A 14,786-nucleotide genomic window follows, 5' to 3' on the forward strand; every position below is an offset into this window, starting at 1 on the left:
CTGAATTTGGAGCTGGATTATTATTTATTTCTATAAAGCTGAAATATTTACTAAAACTTTCAAAATTTACAATTTTTTAATAAAATAGTTTCAATAAAAAAGTTATTATTTGGTGGCATATCCATTTTCCTTTAGAACAGCATCACAGCAACGAGGCATCAAATCAACTAAATCAATGAGAACATCCTGAGGAATAATATACCAACATTCTTTGATCAAACCAAATAAATTATCTTTGTTGGTTGGTTTTCTACCTAATTGCTTGGTTTTCTAACTAATTGCCTGTCAATGTACTCCCAAAAATGCTCAATGGGATTGAGATCTGGGCTCTGTGAAGCCCATTTAAGAACGTTGACTTTTTTTGATTGAAAATATTTCTTAACAGATCTGGCACAATGCTTTGGGTCATTATCTTGTTGCAAGATCCAATTGCGATTCATTTTGTCCTTCGATGGGGCAGCATAATGTTATTCATTATGTCTAAATAAACTATCTGGTCCATAATACCTTCTATGCGATGAATGGGACCCAGGTTGTCACAACTAAAACACCCCCAAACCATAACATTTCCTACTCCATGTTTAGCAGTAGGTAACTGATATTTGGGATTGAATCTGTCTCCTATTGGATGTCTGACATATCTAATTCTGTCACTACTGAATAGCATAAACTTTGATTCATTATAGAAAAGGGCTTTTGACCAATTATTAACTATCCAACTGAGATGATCTCTCGCAAATTTTATTCTGGTTCTTAAATTTCTTGCAGATATAAGAGGTTTCTTGACTGGACGGCGACCATACAGATAATTTTGTCGTTATCGACATTTAGTTGTATCAACGCTACAGTTTGTGCCATGAAACTGATGCATAATTGAATTAAATTCGACAGCAGTCATGAGAGGATTACTCTTGCAAAACCTTACTAATAATCTATCAGCCTTTTCAGTTGTAACTTTAGCTCTTCCAGAGTGAGGCTTGCTTTCAATAGTTTTGCGCTGATGAAACCTTTTCATAATGTGACATATTCCTGGTTTAGAAACATTGTAAAGTTCTGAAATCCTTTTGTAAGTCATTTTTTTCCCCACAGCTTTTATAATTAATTTCTTTATTTCATTTGAAACTTCCTTAGCCTTTCCCATGCTTTTAAAATATCACTACGTAATTGAATTATAAAACTTCACAAATAATTTCTCAATTAATTATACTTCATTGCTTTTGAAATATCTCAAGTTAATTCAAATAATAAATTTCAAAAAAAATTTGACCTTTTATAATGCTTTTGTTTACAAAAACCTGATATAATTGCGGGTTATTACACTGTTTCTAAACTTTAGCACGGAAGCCTTTTCAAAAAAACAATAAAAATTAATTGACCGATGAGTTTTAAAAATTTTGTGAAATGGATTTTGAATTGTTATAATTTAGAGCACATTCGGTAAAAGTTTCAGGTTATTTGAGAAAGTTTGTGAAAAGTTATGCATTAAAAACTGAAAAAAAGTATGTGTTTATAAACTTTTGCACGCTACTGTATATATATACACAAGTATATATATGTATAAATATATACACACACACATACGCACACCTTTACACCTTGCACACCATACCTTTACAAAGAAACATTTAAAGAATGTTTTTTTCTAGTCACCTTGCAAGCAACTGAAATATTGTATATATCTTACTTAAGTTGTTCGCTATGATATTTAGTTGTCCAGTATTTTTAAATTTTAGGGCTTTTTGGTAAAAAAAATTTAATGACTGACTACTTAAATATTACTAATAAGAATTTAGATTTTAATTAAATAATAATATAAAAAAATTAAAATTGATGGTTAGGAAATAGTATAATCAAAGGTTAAAATGTGTTACAAAATGTTAAAATCAAATGTTTAAAGCTGTTAAAAAAGTTAATTAGTAGTTTTTATTACATTTTATTATATTTAGTTTACAAAATGATATTGGAACTTTAAATACACTTTTAAAGATTGTCATGAAATATTTTGATGGAAGTAGTCTTCTGTTTCTTTGGGGCTGATTGTTTTTTTTTATAAATGTAACCTGGGCTTTTTTTTGTAGCTCATTTTTATGACAATAGCTCTAATGCTCCCTTTTACATTTATTAATGAGCTTGAGCCACACTCTGCATCTGCTGAACTGGACTATGACAAAGAAAGAAATCAATTATAGAAAAACTTTTTCAAACTTTTTCAAACTTTTAATATTGAACTCATTTTTCCCAAGAAATAGGTGGAAATTTGTGTTGTTCCACATGCTCCAGCTGTTGCAGATGAAGAGTTTGCATTAATTGGAGTTGCAAATGTTGAATGGTCATCTGTTAAAGCTGTTGTCACTGCCGTTCCTTCAGCTGATACTTTATTCATAGTTACTGCTCCATTTCGGATGATGTATAAAGTTGACATGTCAATTTGTGCAGCATTTAAGCAGTTTCGCTCATCCGCAAGTTGCTTTCGTACAATCCGTTGAGCGTGTGTCAAATCAGGAATAATATATACTGTACATTGGTAATGAATGCTGTCTTTCAGTTTTTTTGTTGCTTTTAACACCATTGCCTGGTATTCTGTACTCTCTAATTGCCTGGTATTCTGTGCTCTCACTGATTTTAACCTGTGAATCTTTTCAATCTTGCTGTTGCTAAAGTTCAAACAGTCAAGCACTCTATTTATTTTCCATTGTTTTGGTTGATTCCGTAATCCCAAATATAATTACATTTCTTCCTTTTTTTGTTTTTTCTTGTCTCTTTACTAATTGCATTTTAAATGTTGACTTTATCTACATTGATGGATCGAGCTGCATCTGATGCAACCCCTAAGAATAACTTTTTACTTATTACAGATGTTTGAACAAGGTTGGTTTCAAGCTTGTCTAGTCTATCAACCAATTTTGCATTTTCAATTCTAAGTTTTATTTTGTCTTGAGACAGTTCTGTTTCTTAGTCAACTCAGCTTTAAGATCGTCGAAATCTTTTTTCAGTTCTAGAATTCTAACCATGTTGATCTTCAAAAATGGATTTTTTAGCTTTGTCTGCCTATTGGCCCACTTTGCATTGGCTTTAAAGATTTCTTCATTATTTTAGCAATGGATACACGATTGTTTTGAGAAACTTGTCTTCCATCAACATTGTAGTAAGCCAATTAAATTCAGATTCTTGGTCATTTTGAAATCTTTCCAAATTGACTATCGATTGTCTTTACACAGACTTCCTTCAAAGTCAGTGACGTTTTTCTGTATAACCTTAAAAAAATAATTGAAAACAATTATTATAAGATAAGTTGAACTACAGTTAATCAAGTTTGACTTGCAACTTGCTTTGCAACTTGCAGCACTTACTTTTGAAACCTTTGCTTTTGCTTGACATACACTTAGGAGGTAAACAACTGATGACATAAAAATTGTACCTTCAAGTTTCTTTTTGAAGATGCTTTTCATTTCTGAGCTGCATTATAACTGTGCTCAACAAAAGGTTGCGGAGTAGGCAGCAATGTGAGCATCTTTGCTGTTGAATATGTTCTTCAAGGCGTTTACCAATGTGGTATTTAACAAGTTCTTTTCATGTTGATCACACAAGCTTTTGCTAAATAAACAAACAACCTTCATTTAAATCCATACAAGCATAAAAATATTAAATGCATAATATAATAATAATAATAATAATAATGTGATGAAAATGTGGTTAAAACTGATTTTAATAGAGAATAAGTATAATATAAAAACAACTTTTATTTCAACTAATTTTGCAAAAAACTAATTTTAATTTCAATTAATTTTGCAAAAAACTGATTTTAGTTTCAATTAACTTTGCAAAAAAAAAAACATAGCTTTACCTTTTATACATAAAGATTCAACAAAAATGCAACTGTCTTTCATTGCAAGTTGCCAATGATGTGATAAGCAATGTGAGCCCGGCATATAGTTGTTAAATATAATTGACTACGACATAGTCAATGTTTTTATCTTCACTTATCTGCTTTTTTCCAGTTACTCTTTCTTTACGCAGCAGCTGTAGCTTTATGCTTACAGAATCTTTACTTTTCTTCTGATATAAGTTGCTTAGTTTGAGTATCGCAACCAAGAAATTCTGTAAGCCAAGCTGTCTGAAATGTTCTTACTTGTTTTTTTTTTCTTAGTCGATATCTGTTTTGTTTCTTCTTGTCAATCTTAACAATGGTTCCATTATGTTAACGTGGAGCAAAAAAGTTAAAAGCCATAACTGAAAAGAAACTTTTTATAAAAAGAATAATTTTCTATTATTATTGCTTAATCTTTCAATCAAATTAGATGAATGTTTTAAACATTTAAAAAATTTTTTTAAAGTAATTCAATTTACTAAGACTTCTTTTTTAGAAAAAAATTTCCATGTGCATCATTAGAGATGTGAAGCATTTTTTTGGTTCTTGTTTTTTTAGAAATAAAAACACAGGGGTTCGTTTTTTTTTTTTTTATTTTTTATTTTTTGGGGGGGGGGGATATTTAAAAAATCATTAATTAAGCTACTAAATTTAACTTTAATGGCAATATCTTATTTCATATTTTAATTTCAGATTTAAATAGGACAATAAATACTGAAATTTACTGAAGTTCTTTTAATTTTGGTATGCTTTAAGGTTAACACGGTAGGAGCAGTCCTGTATAAAAACTTCTTAGATAATTTTTACTTCCTAAGCCCAAATATGACATTTGTAGAGGTAGAGAATGGAATCAAGAAAAAATAAAATGGCAAGCACAATAAAGAGAAGCAATATTAGCGGATGCTAATTTAGCAATAGATTGTATATATGGTTTGCATGTCAGGTCAGTAGTAAACAATAATCCAAGAAAACCTAAAAAAGATGATTCAAGCTAAAAGCCATAACCGAAAAGAAACTTTTTCAGTGAGAGGGTTGCCATTCATTATTATAGGAATGTCGACAGTATTTAGATGTTTAAGTTGTTTGCAGTAAATAATGGAGTTTTGTTGGCAGAAATAAAACAGCAGGAGTTTTGTTGGCAGAAATAAAACAGCAGTTTGTATTGAAATTAAGCAGTTGAGCAGCAGTTAAGCAGTTGAGCAGTTGCAGTTGAGCAGAGTTGTAGTTGAGCAGCAGCAGTTGAACAGTTGAGCAGCAGAAATAAAACAGCAGTTGAGTTTTGTTGGTAGAAATAAAACAGCAGGAGGCAGAAATAAAGCCCAATTGCCCATTTATTTAAACTCTTAAATTAAATTAGCAAAATGGAAAAAGGTAAATGTTCCTTTTTTCTTAACATTATCTCTGAAATTGACCTTGACAACAAAGGATGTTTAAAAATTTTCATAGTGTCCTGATACAATATGATATGAAAATGTTTTGATGTAAAAAAAAATGCAGATAAAAAAATAAATAAATTATTAATCATCTGATGAAGGTGGTCTGAGAAACTCAGTAAATAATATTAGCTCAAAATTTCTAAATGTTTCCTCAAATTAAGTACAGTAATATATATGTTTTTTGACAAATATAACAAAAAACAATATAAGACTAAATCACTACACAATTTAAAATGTTCAAAGAAATAAATAATATTAATAGTATGCTTATTTCTTTGAGCATTTTAAGTCTGCCATGGTATTCTTTAAGTCTGATATTAAATTGGCATGATATTATACACTAATAAATCATCAAAATTAAAATGCCAATTTTTTTATAGGATAGTAGTTTCTATATATAATGGGCATATCACAGTTGTTATAACAACATGACAAATAAACATTCCTATACAGTGTGCCTAGTTTTATAACTAACTTATAGCTAATTTAATTTTTTATTAGAAATATAAGTTAAATTAGTGTTTATACATGTAATTTTGATTTTAATAATCATATACAAAAAATATACTAAAAAAAAAATGCAAAAGGAAAAAAAATGTTTTATTTTGCAACTCTATGCATCATTAATTATGTTTTTTATTATGTTACCTTTGTTTGACAAAGATTTTATTGTTACCTTATTGTTATTTTATTGCTTGACAAAGATTTAAAATTTAAGATAAAAATTTATTTTACTAAAGAAATACAAAAAGTTTAACGTTATTAATTTATGTGTCTATTCATGTAATTCAAAATGCAATCAATACATTTAAAATGATGCGCTTGTTTGTTTAGCATTTTGATTTGAAAGAAAATGTAATTTTTGAATTCATTTTAAATTGAGAAAAAAACAATTGAAAATGCAACTCTAATATTTATATATTTTTTGAACAACAGCGTTTTAAAAAACAGTATAGTCACATTTTGATTAAAAAACAGTATAGTCACATTTTGAAACATTTTAAATCACATGCATGTCTAATTTAATTTAAGTTGGCTTGTTTTTATTACGTTTAGTAAAAGTTATATAATGCACCATAGTGTATTTATTTTTAAACGTATAATTTACCTAATTTTTTACACAATAGCTTTTGGAAAGTTTTTTTAAACTATTATTCATATATATATATATATATATATATATATATATATATATATATATATATATATATATATATATATATATATATATATATATATATATATATATATACATACACACACACACACACACACACATATATACATACATACCACTCTCTTTAATGAACTGATGCAGTCCATATGCGGCTTTAATACTTATACCACTCACAATTGCACACAAAAAAAAACACAGAATACTTATACTTACAGGAATGCAGATGCACAACCACATAAAATATTATACCTTTTGCATTTCTTTATAATTCTATTCACAAATGCATAAATACATAAAAAAAGAACTCATTTGTTCTGTATTTTGTTTAATAATCATCATAAATCTGATGAGTAATAAAATGGTGATGACCTCTTTACACTTCTTATGTAACATTTTTACAATACCCTCAAACAGTAGATATTTCAAAAAAAGTTTCATATGAAATCCAAGTATAATTGAAATAGTAAAAAAAAAAGTTGAAAACAATAGAAGTTGCTTACATTGTTAGACATTTTTGTCTGACAATGTTAGAATCTTTTTGCTGCTTTTTTTTATGTTGCTTTCTTGCAGCAAACACAATGTATTATGACATTTTTTTACTTCATTTAAAAAAACTTATTGGCGTTATTTTACAAATTTTAGTGAAAGTTTGTGTTGGATAACTCTCAAAAATAGTCAATTTCAAAATCCCTTAATTATTAAAAATCTGCTTAAATATTATACCATGATGGCAAATACACAATTGGCAATTATGTGAACTTCATTATGTGCTCGGCATGTGGGTGGAAATTAATCACCAGATTATGTATCAATCATAAACTAGATTAGAACTTTACACTTTTATTCCACTTATAAACATTATGGTCACATTTAAGCTATCTTTCTTGTTGGGAAGATTATATCACATAAAGCAGCATACTATTTATGTAGGCCACGTTATGCGGTCCATATAATAGTTATACCTAATTTTCCACATGCGTAATTAAAGTTTATATCTTTTGAAATGGCATAACTAAGTGGAGCACATAAGGTGGTTTTTTGAAAGACCTTCACTTAGTTTCTCTTAGTTTTAGTTCATAACTCAATTTCAGTTCATAGCAGCTAAACATAAGTTTAAATTTAAGTTTAAGATAACAAAAAAAAATTCTAATATTTTGCTGAAGAATTACACAATTACCAGTTCTAGCAGTATTAGAGAATCTAAAAAGAAAATAGGACTTTTAAGCTTTGTAATTTATTATACCATTTTTTGTTACGTTTTTTATTTCTTGTGCAGTACACTTATCTCTATTGGGATTTGTAAATATTGAGATATATAAATAAAAAACACTAATTAGGTCCAAGCAGTAGTAGAGAAAATGAAAATGGGACTTAATTTTGAAAATAAGTTTTGTAATTTATAATGTCATTTTTTTTGTTAGGTTTTTTATTTCTTCTGCAGCACACTTATCTCTATTCAGATTTGTAAATACAAATAGAGATAAGTTATATACATAAATAAGATGCATAAATAAAACTTTTTTTGTGTGTGATGATTTAGTTTTTTTGTTGATGATTTTTATTGTTATCTTTTTCTAGTTATGATCTAAAAAAAAAAAATATCAATAGTTAAATTGTTATGTTTCCATTATGTTGTTGTTATCATTTATTATTACATAGATATTCTTCATAAAACTTGAAATACAAAAATATATATATATATTTTTATAGTTTTAGGCTTTCCTTTTATAATTTTGTCTTTATTAGTGATTTGTATTAGAAAACATTAAACCTAACATTAGACACTACCTTAAAAAATATATATCAACATAAGAAATTAAATTTTTATTGGCCTCCAGTTTTTACATCGTTTTACCTGATGTCAAGGCCTGTTATTATAGAAGCCTAAAGTATATACCTATATATATACTTGTTTATAAACATAAATGGTTAACTAATAAGCATTGTTATATGTATATATATATATATATATATATATATATATATATATATATATATATATATATATATGTATATATGTATATATATATATATATATATATATATATATATATATATATATATATATATATATATGTATATGTATATATATATGTATATATGTATATATATATGTATATATATATATATGTATATATATATATATATGTATATATATGTGTATATATATATATATATATATATATATATATATATATATATATATATATATATAAATAAATTAGTAAAAACACTTATCTAATTTTTAGTTGTCTTCAACAGCGTGTTACTCCATCAATAGGTTCATCAGGAAGATTACGCTTCCTGATGAACCTACTGATGGAGAAACACGCTGTTGAAGACAACTAAAAATTAGATAAGTGTTTTTACTAATTCATTATTGCTCTTTTCTTTAAGAACATTGAGCACTCTATTTGTAAAATACACTAACATAATATATATATATATATATATATATATATATATATATATATATATATATATATATATATATATATACACACACTCACACATATACACACACATATAACTACCTATATATATATATATATATATTGGTATGCATTCCTGTTTTATTAGCTATTTAATAAACTTTTACAGAAAAGTGTGTGACTGTTCCTAAATCTGCTTATTGGACTCTACTTGTTTTTGATATGCACTATGCACTGGCAACTTACATTAACAAATGCTTCTCTCATCTAAAATGTTTAAGACTTTGTTCCTCAATGTTTGTTAAAAATGTTTTCACAAGTTCTAATGATTATCAACCAGGGTTAAATATTACGTTTGCTAGAAAAACAGGTATACACATTTCTTTGTAATATTTATTGTTGCTTATTCTTTAAATTTTTATTATTTACTTTTTTAACTGAATGAATAATAAATATTATATATTATAGGCTATTGTCTTATATTACTTATATAATATAATATAAGTAATATAAGATAATTTTGATAGAAATGTATATAATATAAATCTGTATGATATCAGTGGTGTACACTTGCGGTCGCCCGATTGCAAATGCCACTCAAATCTTTCGAAGTGCTACTGGAAATAATGTTTTGATGCAATTGAATCGCCCGGCCGGGCGACTATTAAAACTGGTTCATTTTTTAACTTATTACTTATATTTATGTTACTCATTATTCAAATTTATTTTTTTGCCGCAGTTTGCATTTCTACATATAGTAACATTTTTGCCACTAAAGGTAAATTGGTTCTTTTGTTTTCGAAAGACTATTACTTTTTATCAACGAAATATTAATTTTTATCAATGAAACAGCTTTTGATAATTACTTTTTAATCTAATGTAACTATAAAGCAATATTTTTAAAGTCTTATTGTTGAAGTTTATTTTCCTTCTTATCTATTAACTTACATCATTCTGTTTAAATTAGAACGCCAGTTTTTATTTTTTTAAAGAATGAATGAAAGTTTTGAAGTCATAACTGCTGTTAATTAGCAAACATTTTTACAAAATTAAATTATAAAAATTTCTTATGTTAAAAGTTTATTTATCAAACACTTTTAATCAAATATTATTAAAAATAATTTAAATATAATGATACATTTTTATTTTAAAGAATAACTTTAAAAAAACTTTGTTTGTTGATTAAAAGTTTAAAAAACTTATTTCTCTCTTTAAAAAAGAGTGAGTGCGCAATAAAAATACGAAGATGTTTAAAACGCTAGTTTAAATGTTTTTTAAAAAACTTTTTTTTAAAAAGTCCTTAAAGTCGCATTTTTTATTCAATCAAAGGTTAATTACATAAAACAGACGCAAATAAAAATACCAAAACATTTTAAACACTACTATATAAATGTGTCAATAGTTTTTTCACAATTCTCATTCATTTAAAGTTTAATTACATAATAGGTAGCGCAAATAAAAATACCAATCATTATAAATGCTACTTTATAAATGCAACAATAGTTTTTTTAAAATAAATATCGTAACATCAACAATAGTTTTCTTATAATAAATATCGTATCGTAACCGCTGAAATTGAAAAAAGATAAATAATCTTTTTTTAACTTTATATTCATCAAATAAGAAAATATAATTTTATTCATAGTGAAAACACACACTTTAAAAAACTCATTTGAGACATATTTAGAACATAAATAAAACTTTTTTTTTTTAATGATAACAGACGACTCAAAATAATGGCGGGCGACTAAGATTAACTATATTATTACTCTCAGTCGCCCGCCGGACGACCGACCAAAATCCTAGTGTACACCACTGGATATTATTATATATTACACATACCAGAAATTAAATCGTGCAAAGATATTCTCTCTTTTCACTTTAAGGAATGGAAAAAATATAACTAGAGCAGATCACAGGAATGCATTTCATTTAATAAATGCAAACTAGCTCGTAAAAATTTCCGCAAAATTGTAAAAGCAGCTCATAACTTGAAAATCAATAAAATCACCAAAAATATTAAATACTTTTGAAAAAAGTAATCCACAAAAGTTTTAGAACAATATCTGAAGAATTAAATAAAATCCAAACGCTCGTATTTTCACTATTAATAAAAAACAAGATAAAAGAAATTGTAGAAGTATCTAGACAAAACTTTAGTACCATTCCTCTATGTGTTTTGGGGTGGCCAAAATAAAAAAAAAAGTGGTCTCAGATTTTTTTAAACTCAATTCCTACTGCTTTAAAATACTCAGATTAAGGAAAATACAAAATATTTTTACTCTGGTGATAGTAATCCCAGAGATAGTGACAATCAAAGTCAAAAATGGTTGCCAAATTTAAGTTTTCAAAAAAAATTATGTTTTTGTTTTTCTTGCAGTGTTTTGCGAATAATTTTTTTTTCTGCTAATTTATTTATATATTAAGGAGTATCAAATTATATGCGTCTTAAGATGCTCAAGAAAAAAACTTTTTTCATTAAATTTTCATGATGTTTGAAGCCGAAAAAAAAAGTTTAAATCACAACTTCCAACTTCCGCAAACTCGCAAAAAATATAGTATCAAAAGGTATCGACCATACTATTCTTAAATAACGTGGAATTGAGTCTATTTTTAAGAAATTAAAAAATTAGCTGCAACTTTTTGCGACTATGGGATAAATTTCTATCTGAAATTTACGCTACCTGGATTATAGCCAATTTTAAATTTTTTGTTTTCCCAAGTGATAATTGATCAAAAGTCTACATAAGACTTTATATTCAATGATCAATTGAAAATGGTTATTGAATACAAAGTTTATTATTGATAATTGACATTTAAGTAGGTAATTATTTGCATATGTGTTATTATCCTAACCTTAAAATTAACATTCTATGCTTGAAATTAACATAATTTAAAAAAAAATTAAAAAGTTATATATTCTACTAAAATTAAAAATTAAAAAGGATTTTACAACTAAAAATATTATCAGCTGTTTCAAATATTTAACAAAAGAATATAAACATAAACAAAATAAATATAAACAATGCTTTACTTTTCATAACTTCTAGAGTTTGTATGAGTGATGGTAAAAAAGAAATCTTGTTACAAAAGTTAAATGGAGTTGAATCGAATTACCAAAGATTTTGAAGAGATTCATCAAGAAACACAGTTTTTTTGAAAAGAAACACAAAAAATGGTTAAATCAAAAGTTTGAAATAGACTTTTTGTTATTGGAATAAGCACAAAATATACAAGGGCGACCAAAAAAAGATTTTGATGATATGAGTAAGAGAAGTAAACGTCAGATAATTGCAGGAGAGCATACAAATTCAAATTTTGATTCATTTGAAAAATCATTACTTATAGCCTGTAGAAAAGTATATAATCAAAAAGATTTTTATTTAAGCAATGTGTTAACACATGTCATCAAAAATCATTAAGATTCACATTATATGTTTGTTCAGTTGACAAATGACAATGATAAAATAACAGCTGAGTAAGCCGCTGCAATAATAATTGACGTAGATTTTAGGGTATCTGGCTATTAATGAATTCAACAGGCATCTAAAACAAGATATCCATCTTATTCAACAGTTGAAAAAACACTTAAGTTGTGTGGTCTACAGGATAATCACTTGGAAATCAGTGATTTAAGAGTCAAAGTAGATTTACAAGCACTTATGAATCTTACCGCTGAAAGAATTGTAAAAATGAGTCAAAAAGAAATAATGGATTATTTGGATATCAGTAACAAACTAAGTGAAAATTGTTGCTTTTAAACAGTTAGGGGATGGTTGGATTTACTGGGCAGGCTTTATACAACCAAGCGTTTTCCGATTCTGTTGACAGTCGAAATTCAAGCATGTTTGCAGTTGTAACTACACCTTTAAGGCTTAGTGTGTCAAATTCAAAAAATGACTTTTTGTGGACCAACTTAATGCTCTTAGTGTAAGATTTAGTAGGCCAATTGAATTTCATTTCATCAAAGAAACTGTCGTAGTCGTTTTAGGAAAAAAACGTCAAATAGAAATTGAAATTTTGGATTTGCATTCAGTGGATATTGAATTGGTTAATGAAAAGTTTGTTATTATTGATTTCAATTTTATTTTGTGCACGATTGATGGAAAGGTTTTAGCAATTACAACAAACACATCATCAACGCAATACTATTGTATTTGGGGAGCTACACCAACTGCAATGACTTGTTTGAAGTTTTTAAGTGGATTTACAGCAAAAAAAAGTACACTTATATATGGGATATCTCCGTTACAAGCTTGGATAAGATTCCCAGTGTGTCTTTTACATGTTTTATATCGACTCGAATTCAAAAAATGGAAAATAACCAAAGAATTCAAAACAGTATACGATAACAAAAAGAAATTTATCCAGCAATTAATGTTCAAAAGGAAGCATCTCCGAGTTGATTTCCCCGCAGTTAGTGGAGCAGGAACATCTACCACCAGAAATGTTTGCAGAAAAGCGTTCTCTTACCCAAAGGAACTAAGCGAAATATTTGGGATTGATGACAATAAATAAAATTTTCAAAGAAATCTTAATTGCAATAAGTTGTCAGCAAACATTGAATCCAGAGTTATTTGAGCTATACTGTAAAACAGTATATCGTCGATATTTAGAACTGAATGATTGGTATAAAATCCCATCAACAGTTCACAAAGTTCTTGCAGATGGAGCAGAAATAATGATAAACTCGCCAGTTCCCTTGGGAGTTTTAGCCGAGGAAGCACCGTGAACTACAAGCTCGTAAATGTTCAAGATAAGCAAATTTTAAAGACATTTTTAACCGTGCAATGAGATCATCTGATCCTCTTATTAGTTCTATCTCCTTGGAATCTAGGCAGACGAAGAAAGTTGTGCTCAAACTAAGTAAATATTTTTTTAATTTTAGAAGCAGACAATAAGGAATCAATAAAACTGACACAACTAGAATCAGATTTAGAATTATGGAGCCAACAGAAATTATTAGTTTAGAAGATGAAATAATGAACGATTTAGAAGCTACTAATAAAGATTATTTGGAAGATGAAAACATTGACGTGTGAAATAAATATAGCAATATTAAAAGTAAAAATTGTGGAAAATTATTACTTTGAAGAAAGTTTTTTAAATATTCTCTTTTTAAAAATTTAAACAAGTTTGTAACCTTTTGTAGAAGTACTAGTGTCCACTTAGGTATTTATGACCTGCTACACAGTTTACTAATTAGGTCTGTGAGGGTAATGGGTTATCTTTACAAGTCACCTGCTCCAACGAAACAATATAATTAATAATAAATAGTAATATTATTTCATTAATAATTATATTATAATCAGTGTATATTCAATCAATATTATTTCAGTAATAGTTATATTATAATCAAATAATTATATTATAATCAGTGGCGCGGCTAGTTGTTCAGAGTTGTCCCCTAAAAAAACAGTTATTAGGGCCCAACAAATCTTAACAATTTTTCCTTCATTAAGTTTGACTATAAAAAAAAAAATTCGAAATTTGTACTTTCATAAAAAACTCTTAAAATTGGGTCAAAATGTAGCGCCGTCCAGGTGTTTAAACTAAATAAGTTAATAAACTGTTAGTTTAAATGACATAAAGATAAAAAAATTAAATCAAAGTTATTACTTTCTTTAAAACTATTTTTGGCCACCGGTTTGTATAAAGTTACGACATAGTGCATTCTCAACACGTCCACAATTACCAACAACAATTACAAACACTATCCACAATTATCAACTATTATTTACAACTCAATAATGAGCTTAATAAAATACTCGTATCAACTTCCTACATCAAAACTTGTATTCTTAAGCTTAGATCTAATAGATCACTGATTCCTGCGAAATTACTGCAGAACATCTTAAATAATCCTATAACAA

At 27.1% G+C, this 14,786-nt stretch overlaps 1 protein-coding gene across 2 annotated transcripts in view; it reads left to right on the forward strand.

The window, feature by feature from the left end:
* The window catches only part of LOC100203110 (WD repeat-containing protein 90), a 156,823-nt gene that overhangs the window by 29,312 nt on the left and 112,725 nt on the right, over window positions 1-14,786 (forward strand). For both annotated transcript variants that reach the window (XM_065803855.1, XM_065803856.1), the window contains exon 4: window positions 9,083-9,283. In XM_065803855.1, coding sequence (XP_065659927.1) covers window positions 9,083-9,283 — 201 coding nt within the window. The remainder of the gene's footprint in view (window positions 1-9,082; window positions 9,284-14,786) is intronic.

This window comes from Hydra vulgaris, chromosome 08, assembly GCF_038396675.1.
Source record: "Hydra vulgaris chromosome 08, alternate assembly HydraT2T_AEP".
NCBI lineage: Eukaryota > Metazoa > Cnidaria > Hydrozoa > Anthoathecata > Hydridae > Hydra > Hydra vulgaris.